Source organism: Salmo salar, chromosome 18, assembly GCF_965601325.2.
Source record: "Salmo salar chromosome 18, fSalSal1, whole genome shotgun sequence".
Classification (NCBI taxonomy): Eukaryota; Metazoa; Chordata; class Actinopteri; order Salmoniformes; family Salmonidae; genus Salmo; species Salmo salar.
The window spans coordinates 12,175,170-12,187,268 of NC_138308.1; the positions used below are offsets into that span (position 1 = coordinate 12,175,170).

Genomic DNA, 12,099 nt, shown 5'->3' on the forward strand with positions numbered 1-12,099 from the left:
TTTGAAATGAAATCAAGCATTTAAGCGAAATTAAATAACAGATTTGAATAATTATCCTAAACAATAAATGAACCGCAAGTCATGCAAATGTGTTTCATGTTAAGAGAGCAAGGCTTGAGGGAGTAGGGAATGTTTTTCCTTAACAAATGAGGATTTCAGAAACAGAACTTCAGTCGGAAACAAGTAAGAAAGGAAATGGCTGAAATGAAGTAGCAGCTTCAGCATGGACAGAGTAATAAACACTAGCTGTGGTGCCTTTTTGTTGCAGTAGGGAGGAGAGGGCGACAACATGTGCCAGTCACACAGGCACTCGCTGTCAAGAACAGGACGACTCTTGGTGGACCAAGATATTTTTAGTCGAGGACAGCCGAGAGAGCGAATATTGCCAATAAGTTTGAAAAAAATCTAGATTTTTTTTTTTGGACATCGCCTAGTTCAATCCAGTTTTCTGTGTTTGTAGAATGGGTCTTGTCTGCGCAGACATAGACCCTGTCTAACCTGCCACAGAGGTTGGCACGCTCAGGCAATACTACTGTGTGTGTGATACATCTTTCTAACACTCGTGTAGTCAACCTCCCCTGGCCTACGGCAGCGCGCTGTTTTGAGTTCTGGTTGCCATGGCGACGTGGCAGATGTTTCTGTGCCTGGTCGGCGCCATAGCAACTTAAACGTTAGTCATAGTGGCTGGCCGATGGTGTTTAATCCTTCATATTCATGGCACTGCCTGGGCTTCAAATGGTAGACAGAGCCAGGAGGACAGTTTCCACCCTGGGAGGCATTCTGGGATATGTCTCCTCCATCTTGGGAGGCCCCCGTAGTCTGTAGAGATGTGTGTTCTGTGAGACGGGAGTAGAATGGGACCCTGGTGGCGATGTGACTGCTCGTCTTTCTGTGTGCTTGGTGCCGGTGTGAATCACAGCTGTACTGTTTGTTTGGTCTGGCCTGGAATAGATGGACAGTTTGGTCTTCAGTGGAGACACAGCCATCAGTGTGGCCTCTCGGGACTGTGACACTTCCCCTCATTCTCTCTTTTAGCATTTTACTATTTCTGATAACATCTGTTATTGTGTGGCTCATGTTTCCCCAAACACCATTTTTATAAGAAACAGGAACAAGGGTAAGGGTGGGAGTATGGATCATTGCTTTCCTGGAAGTGTTGTTGGTGGGATTTTATCCACACTAAAACATTGGTGTGAAGCATTGCATATACTCCATGTGCAGTCATTGAACCGTTTTTTTTTTTTACCCAACCCAGGAATGACAAATCAACCCATCTGACCTCATTGTCCCAAACTGTGATCCTACACCCTGCTGTATAGCAGTGCATTACCAACGTAACCACTGCAGTACCAACCCAATGAGTGTCCCATCAGACCTACTCATTCACAACCCTGAGTCTAGAGTGCAACCTGAGGACAGAGCTGACCTCACTGCAGTAAATTTCTAGTGAAAGCCACTCGGGGAGGGCAGTGACCTAACCGCCGTGCAGTGCTGAGCTGGGCCCTCGCTGTGGCCGAGAGTGGGGCAGCTATTTAAGGTTTAAGGCGTTTGTGTAATCGTTAAATTTCCACAGGGGTTCCTGGTTGGTGGGGGAACTTTAATTTAGATGGGACACTTCCTGTTTGCAACGCTCCCACTTCTCAGAAAAGCTTCCTTGTTTCCCAACGTCCTAATTACACAGAGCCGTGTCAGTGACCCAAAATAGCTGCTCTTCCTCCTGACGACTGGGCATGCTGCCGGGCCTGGACTGGCGGTGGGTATGAGAGCCTTAAGGAGGGAAACGTGTTGCTGATGTGCTACTGTTGTTGATCTGATGCCATTGACTGGAGGGCCCGTGGGGATTATGCAACAGGCTAAGAGAGCAGGGCAATCAAGGAAGTAAGACCATAGAAATACTCAACATTGACATTGGCTGTAGCGCTACACATATTCATACTGAATCGTTCGGTACGGGGACCTCTGTTCTCACTGTGAACCCGAATGAATATATAACACTAGGCCTATGGGCTCTGCCTACGCTGCGTTTGTGTGCTATTGCCTCGTGAGTAAATCTGAGCTGAAAAAAAACCTTTTGTAGTCTATTCCGTTGAAACAACTACAGCCTACGCACACAATGTAATCAAAATTCTAATCTTAACTGGCGCATTTCAAACTGTCCTTTTGTGAGACTCAGCCCGGGAACTTGGTAGGTGGCGAGTGGCGGGATCGATTTAAACCATCGTTTAAATCTCCCGTTTGGAAACATTTTGGCTTCACAGTTGATTGCAACTGCGGATGGACAGAGATTGCGGATTAAAAGTTGACAGTATGTTTTCCACTGCTTAACGAGAATAGCCTCTGCAGAGTGCCGCGTGGAGCTTGTTGTTGGCCTCCGTGTGTGGCAAAGCAAGGTAGAAGATAAAAAAATATATATATATAAAAATAGAAGACAAAAAATTCTGGAATATAATGTTTTATGAGAACTGTAGGCTACAACGAACAAGAGCCAACAGTTAGGCTGCTATTTAAAAATCTGAAAAAAGGTATTGTTATTTAACTGTAGGAGAGGAAGAAAGTGCATGCAGACTCAATTTGGCTAGCTAACGTAGCTAGCTGTTTCAGCCAGCTCGCTTCTCTAGGTTTGATGCAGTCAAGACGGGTGTACTACTTCATCATATTGGATGATAAATAACCGAGCTATGACAAGCTCGAAGTTAGTCTACCTGTGCAAGTCGGATCGGTTGCTGCCTCTCCCTCCCTTTTGGCTCCCGTTTCACTCGCTCACAGTACACATACCGCAAGGCAACCTCCCTCGTGCTGTATCGGCTGTGGTTAATCGAATATCTTACAAATTGACTTTTCTGCTGCTTCCCTCAATCTTATCCGACCACGTCCATATGGAACTGGTCGTCCTCGAGCCCGTTCGGAACGGGTCTCTATATTGAAAAAAGTATATGTGCATATTTTTCCCGGTTCAGAAAGCCCCAGGTCCATTTCGGAATGGGTCCACATTTTTAAACCTCTACTTGAGGCCCAACATGAGTCCCTGTCACAACAAACAATGCCAGGAACATTATTCACAATGTCACAGAAACTGGTTTTGGGCCGCAAATAGTATGCTTTTAAATTTGTCTTATTTGCCAAATAAACGAAATATTACAGTAACTGTTGGAATTAAAATTTTCCACTTTACCGTAACCAAACCGCCACCCCAAAACCACAATATGTACCGAACCGTGGGTTTGGCGAACTGCTACACCACATACAATGTTGACCGCAGCTCAACTTAAGTCAGGGTCAAGGTTCAGGGAAAGTCCATAGGGGCTGTTGTGTAGATGACCAACACCAAGTCACAGAGCTTCCATCCCAGAGAAAGAGCAGAATTCGTACTATTCATTCCATTAAACTAGGATGTATAATATGTGTGAAACGGAGGACGCATGAAAATTGACCGTGGGAAAAGCGTCCTCCGTTCGCTATTCAAGTGCATACAGATGCCAAGTCTTTTATACCACCTGCCCCTGTTCTGACCGGTGCATGATCAAAACAAATTTCACCCACATCATTTAGTATATGTAAAGAGGAGATTACATTGAGAATAGTCTGATGGGTGAGAATATTAGCACTTGTGAGTGATGCCCAGCGTGTGCCCTGAGCACACCTCTGCAGCGTCGTTGCGTTTTGGTACACCGGAAGTACATTCATTTCCAATGGACCGCTGTGTTTGCCTTGCAGCACTGCGTTGCAGAGGCGGATGCGTTCTGTGTGGTGCACACGTTGGATTTATCAAACGAGTGCTTCAAACTGTATGTGTAGACGGCTTGACAGAAATGGCAGCAGAAGGTGATTGTTGAACTTGTGTTGCACACATCCAGATGCTGCGTACCATTTTTTGCGCAATGACGCTGTTGGTGTGATCGAGGCGTAAGGTAAGAAACCGCATGGATTTTTTTTGGGTGTAGCCCACAGCCGTATGGCATAGCCAGATCAGGGCCTAACATAAGGACAACTCAGTATGCTATTCTGTTCTTCTGAAATGGGCTACATTTTCTTCATATCATAATGTTTATTTAGATTTGCCTAAAATAAAGAATAGATAATTTTGTGATGGTGTAGGCTATATTAAATGGTTTAATTTGACTTATTTTAAATGTAGTTTTCCAAAGGACCCAGAAAGTGCTAGACGTATTCATGCTAAAGGTCAATTGCTGTGAGAACTGGCAGTTATTTGCGTGACAGGTACCGGCTGACAAAATGTCATGACCGTCACAGCCCCCCCCCCCCCACCCCTCCCTGTGCCCTCTGTGCCACCCCAGGCTGGCGTAGCGCCTGGGTCCAGCCTGTGGTAGAGATGCCACAGTGTAATGACAGGGCGAGGAGGCCTAAGCCTGCTCCACCCTGCTCTACCTCACCTGGTTTACCCCCACATGTTGACTAACTACAGCAACACGTGTGGGCTGTGTTCATATGCTGTAACGCTATGAGGGTTTAGTTAATTACATGACCACATGTCATTTTATGTTGTAGCTAATGACTGACTTATCTGTTTTAATGCTATTGAAATATGTCAATCAAGACCAATTTCTGTATGTTTGTTTACCTAACCACTTGTAAATCATCCAGAGGAATGAACAACTGTCTTATGTTCCCATACGCCACACCCTCTCTTTCTCTCTTCTCATGCCTCTTCCCTTCTACACTCTCTCTACCTCTCTCTACCTCTCTCTACCTCTCTCTACCTCTCTCTGCCTCTCTCTACACCTCTCTCTCTACCTCTCTCTACACCTCTCTCTCTACCTCTCTCTCTACCTCTCTCTACACCTCTCTCTCTACCTCTCTATACCGCTCTCCTATCCCAGGTGGAGGGGGTGGGCATGTACTTCCGTCAGCAGCTCCTCCAGTCTCGTCACCGAGGGGCCTTTGAGCTGGCCTACGTGGGCTTTGTACGCCTCACCGACATGCTGTGCAGGTGAGTTAGAGAGACAGATTGTGTGCGCATGCTCTATCTATATCAATGCCAAAGCGCACACTTGGGAGGTGCAGCTGGGGAGGAATGTGCCCTCCTGTTGTGAAAAGGGCTGCTGTTTTTCCAGGGGCAGTGGACCAAGCTGGCCAGATCAAACAATCCACTGTGTAGGATGGGCAGAGGACAAGGCACACACACCACACACACACACACACACACACCCTGCCATATCCCAGAGCCCAGTTGAACATACCACCCCAGAAACAAAACCGAGCTTCAAAAGGTGGGCAGTGAGGCACCCCATAACCAACAACCCCAAAACCCTACTCCGTGTATTTAATCCAGACTACTGTTTCCACCCTAGCGCTCTGGCTCACAACACACACACACACACACACACACACACCCTAGTTCCGACACCAACCTACAAGAACATTCCCCTCATCAAATCACTCAGGCATTTAGATGTATTTATTCAGCATATACGCTTCGCTTTTGAAAGGGCAAGATGTTCTCCAAAGCTTTTCAGGTTCAGTGCTTCGATCTATGGCACAAAATCAATCCGATAGGAGATCTGGTCTGGGAGCAGTTTTTAAACGAATAGAGCTGGGACGATAAACTTCAAATGACCGACACTGACATTGCCTTCCTCTTTCCGAAGCATCTTGCTTACGTCTGTAATTTCCAGTGATTTAGCTACACAACGGTCCTGTAGATTGTTCTAAAACCATAATTTGGTCAACAGTAATAGACTATACCTTGTTCATTCCTTCCATGAAAGTATCTGCCTGTCCCCGTTTTGCTTTCGGCTGCTGATTCATTCTCTTGCTGCAGGTGATTCTCTGATCCACCTCTACGCAGTCGACACCATTCTGTATACATCTGGCCCTTCTTTGGACACTGTTAACAAACCTCCAAACGAGCTTCAACGCCATACAACTCTCCTTCCGTGGCCTCCAACTGCTCTTAAACGCTAGTAAAACTAAGTGCATGCTTTTCAACCATTCGCTGCCCGCATCCTCCCGTCTGACTAGTATCACTACTCTGGACGGTTCTGACTTAGAATATGTGGACAACTACAAATACCTAGGTGTCTGGCTAGACTATAAACTCTCCTTCCAGACTCATATTAAACATCTCCAATCCAAATTTAAATCTAGAATCGGCTTCCTATTTCGCAACAAAGCCTCCTTCACTCATGTCGCCAAACATACCCTCCTAAACTGACCATCCTACCGATCCTCGACTTTGGCGACGTCATTTACAAAATAGCTTCAAACACTCTACTCAGCAAATTGGATGCAGTCTATCACAGTGCCATCCGTTTTGTCACCATAGCCCCATACACCACCCACCACTGCGACCTTTATGCTCTCGTCGGCTGGCCCTCGCTACATATTCGTCGCCAGACCCACTGGCTCCAGGTCATCTACAAGTATTTGCTAGGTAAAGCTCCGCCTTATCTCAGCTCACTGGTAACCATAACAACACCCACCCGTAGCACGTGCTCCAGCAGGTATATCTCACTGGTCATCCCCAAAGCCAACACCTCCTTTGGCCGCCTTTCCTTTCAGTTCTCTGCTGCCAATGACTGGAACGAATTGCAAAAATCGCTGAAGTTGGGGACTTATATCTCCCTCACTAACTTTAAACATCAGCTATCTGAGCAGCTAACCGATCGCTGCAGCTGTACACAGCCCATCTGTAAATAGCCCACCCAATCTACCTACCTCATCCCCATATTGATTTGATTTACTTTTTGTACACCAGTATTTCTACTTGCACATCATCATCTGCACATCTATCACTCCAGTGTTAATTTGGTAAATTGTAATTACTTCGCTACTATGGTCTATTTATTGCCTTACCTCCTCACGCCATTTGCACACACTGTATATAGACTTTTTAAAATGTTATATTATTGACTGTATGTTTGTTCATTCCATGCTTTCTTGGCCAGGACGCAGTTGTAAATGAGAACTTATTCTCAACTGGCCTACCTGGTTAAATAAAGGTGGAGTAAAAAGAAAGAAAAATCCCTCTCCTCACTGTGCGCACGGAGGAGGGAGAGATGCGTTCTGAGAAGCAGAAGCATATTGTTTAAAATGCTAAAAAGACCGTTTTCAAAGCAACTACTACTCTAGTTACAGAAGAGTCGCACACTGTCTGTGAGTATGTCATGCGTTTCTCACCTCTTAATATTGAGTTCATGGCACCACTTAACAACCAGACTAGGCTGTAGTAAGTATGGTTTCGATGCGCCCGCGGAGCCCAGCGGAGCGCGCCATTTGCTGTGAATAGGCCTACATCAAGTAGCCTTGGCCAAGCGCTGGGAAGTTTTTGTAGGACATTGGCCTACGTTTACTGATCGATTTAATCAATTAGCCTACATGGCTAGCAACAATGTATTTAGCGTTTGAAATCTAGTGAATTGTTTTGAGTTCGCACTTCCTCAGGTGGTGAATAATATAGCCTATACCCAGTGGTCTCCCAACAGGTCGATCACTAGCTACGACTAGCTCGCAGCCCACCTGAGTAGCTCGGAAAACATGATTTATTTCCCGTGTTCCACCGCAAACTGTCATGAACAAATATAAGTATCAGAGCGCTTAAGCTCCCGCCTACTATCCAATCAAATCCACGTTGCCATTATCGCACCCCTAGTTAAGCACAATTGGATTAAAAAGTAAAACATCTGGCAATTAATTTCTAGCAATGTTTCCCTTGTATGTCTGTGTCGAGTTTGTCTATCATTTACTTTGTGTAGGCTGTTAGCGATAATGATAACTGTCTTCAGGGTAGACAGACTTTCCCCAAAACCTTCTCAATTTAAATGTCAACTGCAAAGTACCTGGCAGAATAATATCATGTTTGTTTGTATCAGTCGGGTGGGCTTTTGTTTGCGAACTCTTGCAAAATGCACAATTTAAAGGTTTATTTTTTTATTTTTCTATTTTTCCCTCAAATTGTCTTCTGATGTTATTTAAGCATTGACATGGGCTTAGAAATGGAATTGTTCCTCTATAAATAATTGTCATGTTTAGAGTGATAAACGAAAACATCCAAAACCAGGAGAAATACAACCGAGAAAACGTAATCTCGGGAAATACAAAGAGTGCCTATTTGAAAGCTAGGGAAAAATGAACAAGTAGCTTAGGGCATGTTTCCTCATTTAAAAGTAGCTCTCTAGCTAGGAAAGGTTGGAGACCCCTGCTATAGGCCAGTATGCACAAAGATGTTGGCAAATTCTCTGACGAGTCGAGGCTAAATCGTGTCATTCTGGATACTGTTTTGACAGGTGGAGCATCAAAATATCAATCATGCATTCCCTGGATGTGTTGGATGCAATAGCTTACTTTTTGAATCATAGGCTACCATTTGAATTGTGTAACTTGTCACTGGAAACATGTCTAGAGCCCTGCCGCAAATATTAACTGTCTGTTAACCTCTCTTGGGTATGTGGGACGTGACCGTCCCACCTGCGGTACACACTATCAACAGCCAGTGAAATAGCAGGGCGGCAAATTCAAAACAACAAAAATCTCATAATTCAAAGTTCTCAAACACACAAGTATTATACACCATTTTAAAGATAAGATCCTCCTTAATCCAACCATATTGTCTGGTTTCAAAAAGGCTTTACGGCGAAAGCATAAAATTAGATTATGTTAGGACAGCGCCTAAACAAGAAAAACCACACAGCCATTTTCCAAGCAAGGAGAGGTGTCACAAAAAACAGAAATACAGCTAAAATGAATCACTAACCTTTGATCTTCATCAGATGACACTCCCAGGACTCAATGTTACAAAATACATGTATGTTTTGTTCGATAAAGTTCATATTTATATCCATAAACCCCATTTTACATTGGCGCATGATGTTAAGAAAATGTATTCCCACCAAAACCACCGGTGAATGAGCACATCAATTTACAAAAATACTCATCATAAACATTGATAAAATTTACAACAGTTATTGAAAGAATTATAGATATACTTCTCCTTAATGCAACCGCTTTGTCAGATTTTAAAATAGCTTTACGGCGAAAGCACATTGTTCAATATTCTGAGTACAGAGCTCAGCCATCAAAGCAAGCTATACAGTTATCCGCCAAGTTCTGGAGTCAACTAAACTCAGAATTAGTATTATAAATCTTCCCTTACCTTTGCTGATCTTCGTCGGAATGCACTCCCAGGACTCCCACTTCCACAAGAAATGTTCTTTTTATTCGAAAGACTCCATATTTCTGTCCAAATACCTCCTTTTGTTCGCGCGTTCAGATCACTAATCCAAAGGCATAACGCGTGAGCGTAAAACCAGAGACGAAAAGTCAAATAGTTCCATTACAGTACGTAGAAACATGTCAAACGATGTTTACAATCAATCCTTAGGGTCTTTTTAACATAAAACGTCAATAATATTCCAACCGGACAATAGCGTATTCATTAGAGGAAAAAGAAGGAGCGGCGGGCCAGTGTGCCCGCGCAGTAAACAACTCACTAGTCCCAGGCAGTCCACTGATTGACTGAGCTCCTATTCTCTGCCCAGTAACAGTAGACGGATGAAACAAGTTTCTAAAGACTGTTGACAGCCAATGGAAGCCTTAGGAAGTGCAAAATGACCCCACAGACACTGTAGTTTCGATAGGGATTAGATAGAAAAACTACAAGTCACTTCCTGGTTGGATTTTTCTCTCAGGTTTTTGCCTGCCATATGAGTTCTGTTTTACTCACAGACATCATTCAAACAGTTTTAGAAACTTCAGAGTGTTTTCTATCCAAATCTACTAATAATATGCATATCCTACCTTCTGGGCCCGAGAAGCAGGCAGTTCAATTTGGGCACGTTATTCTTCTGAATTTCTGAATACTGCCCCCTACCCTAGAGAAGTTAAACATGTTTTTTGTTGTTGTTGTGTTTTGTTATCATACAAAATAATGACATTTATCGCGATATGACTTCATGTTTGGTCTGCTAAACTTTTCTGTAACAGCAATACACTCTGTTGTCAGAGAGAGTTACATGACTAAACAACCGCAACGTAGTCGCTGTTAGGAATTTATTGAAGCAATGTTTTTGAGTGAGTATTATACAGCTTAATGCCACATTCAGGATATTTGCAAAATATTATGTCCGTTCAGCCGTGGCTAATTAAGAGCCTCTAATGAGGTTTTTTTTTTTTTTAGGAGTGGAAGCAGAACCCTGCAGCAGCTGCCTGGTCGCTGGCTCACGGAGGTCCTACAGGAGGTCAAGTCCAGCGACCCCTCCTCCAAACTGTGTGCCACGCGACGCAGCGCAGGCATCCCATTCTACATCCAGGTGTGGGTTTATGTATGGAAAGGAAATTATTGGCATGCCTCTAAAGCACTCATGCCGCTAAAGCAGTTACCTCTCTGTCTCTCTCTGTCTGTTTGTCTGTCTGTCATTATCACATATTAGAGGCGGGAGAGGGCAACTTTAGGGAGAGCGGTGGTTGGGACGGAGGGAATGAGATTGCGGGAGAGGAAGGGAGAGAGAAAAGATTAAGTAGGTACTGTGAGGTAGCTAGAGAAGAGAGCGATATTAGGAGAGGGTAAAGAGAGGAGGCTGATCTCTGCACCTTGGCAGGCTTGTGCATTCCATTCCTGCGGTGAAATCCGGAAAGGGCTGGCCGGTGTGCTGCTGGTCCTGCTGGCTTGGGACAGACGTCACAGGAACCAGCCCAGACCCTCTGCCCCCAGGCCAGAGACACAGCTGTCTCTCATCAGCACCCACAGCCGGCCAGCACGCGGATGACGTCACCACGCCAGAGGTGTTTGTACAAAGGCTTGTGTTACTTAATGACAGTCTAGTGGCAGTGGTCCCAATTCTGATCCTTTGCCTAATTTAAGGGTAAAAGAGCAGATCTGTTGGTCAAAAGACCAATTAGTGCTACAAAAGTTCAGAATTGGGCTGCCTGTGTAAACTCAGCCCAAGTGACTTATTTTTCTTGTCTCTTTTCCCTCTTCTGCACCGATGGCAACATAGTGGAGATCTGTCAGAGGGCTGCTATTCCATGAACCAGTTACTTACTGATTAGTGCCGCTGCTGAAGGAAAGGATGCTTTTAGAGTCCAGACTATTGGCATGCAGGCTGACGCACCATCTGTGGCCTGTCTGACCTCATTGTGTCGGTCTTGTCTCCTGTCCAGGCCCTGTTGTCATCCGAGCCCAAGTCGTCCAGCTGCAGCCTGCTGAAGATGACCATGAGAGAGCTGACCGCCCTGGCCATGCCCTCTCCTGACGGAGCCACTGACCAGACCACTGTCCCTCAGGTACTGAACACTACTACTGAACACAGTTTGTCACCTGAGGCAACAATTACTGGAGGGATCACACGTTACAATGGGCGGGGGAAGTGGTTGTAACTGAGTTCGGCTCTACCTGAGCTTGTCGAATTTGGAATCCTCCCTGGGTGACATTTGAACCGTTTTGAGATTCTGGGCCTAGGGCTCCCTCGGTACAGTAACTATAGGCTAAGTGCCTGAGCTGTAACACAAGGGTTGTGGGTTTCGATTCCCCCTGGGGCCACCCACACGAAAAATGTATGTAATATATATTATAGCGGTTACATGTATGATTGCATGTGCTGTATAGTGACGTCCCTGTTTGTCTCTCTAGGTTCATGCTCTCAACATCCTGAGGGCTCTGTACAGAGACACCCGTCTGGGGGAGAACATCATTCCCTTCGTCTCTGAGGGAATGCAGGCTGCTGTCTTGGGCTTCACCTCCCCCGTCTGGGCTGTGAGTCCTCCCCCCCCCCTTTCTCTCCACTCGTCTGAATCTGTCCAAGACGATACCACCCACTCCTCTTCGTCATCCCTCTGGCTCTTTGTTCGTCCGACTGTCCTGCAAGATGATAGTGTTATGAATGTTATCTCTCCTCTTCCTCTTCTCTCTCCGTCTCAGGTGAGGAACTCCTCCACCCTACTCTTCAGCACTCTGATCACGAGGATCTTTGGAGTGAAGAAAGGGAAGGACGAGCACTCCAAAGAGAACAGGTCTGGACCCCTCCCGAGTCTCCTAGACAACATTTCTGACTGCCATAGTAAAGCAGCAGTATCCCACAGCTACTTGCTCACCCTCAGTCCTTCTCTATTGGACCTTAGCTAACGTATTTCAGTGCAAATCTCCCA

The 12,099-nt window shown here is 45.2% G+C and overlaps 1 protein-coding gene across 1 annotated transcript in view; it reads left to right on the forward strand.

The window, feature by feature from the left end:
* Positions 1-12,099, forward strand: part of LOC106576760 (tRNA (32-2'-O)-methyltransferase regulator THADA) — a 109,387-nt gene that overhangs the window by 18,880 nt on the left and 78,408 nt on the right. Inside the window, exons 22-26 of the mRNA XM_014154131.3 lie at positions 4,839-4,948; positions 10,133-10,265; positions 11,116-11,238; positions 11,585-11,707; positions 11,873-11,964. Of these exons, the coding sequence (XP_014009606.3) occupies positions 4,839-4,948; positions 10,133-10,265; positions 11,116-11,238; positions 11,585-11,707; positions 11,873-11,964 (581 nt within the window). The remainder of the gene's footprint in view (positions 1-4,838; positions 4,949-10,132; positions 10,266-11,115; positions 11,239-11,584; positions 11,708-11,872; positions 11,965-12,099) is intronic.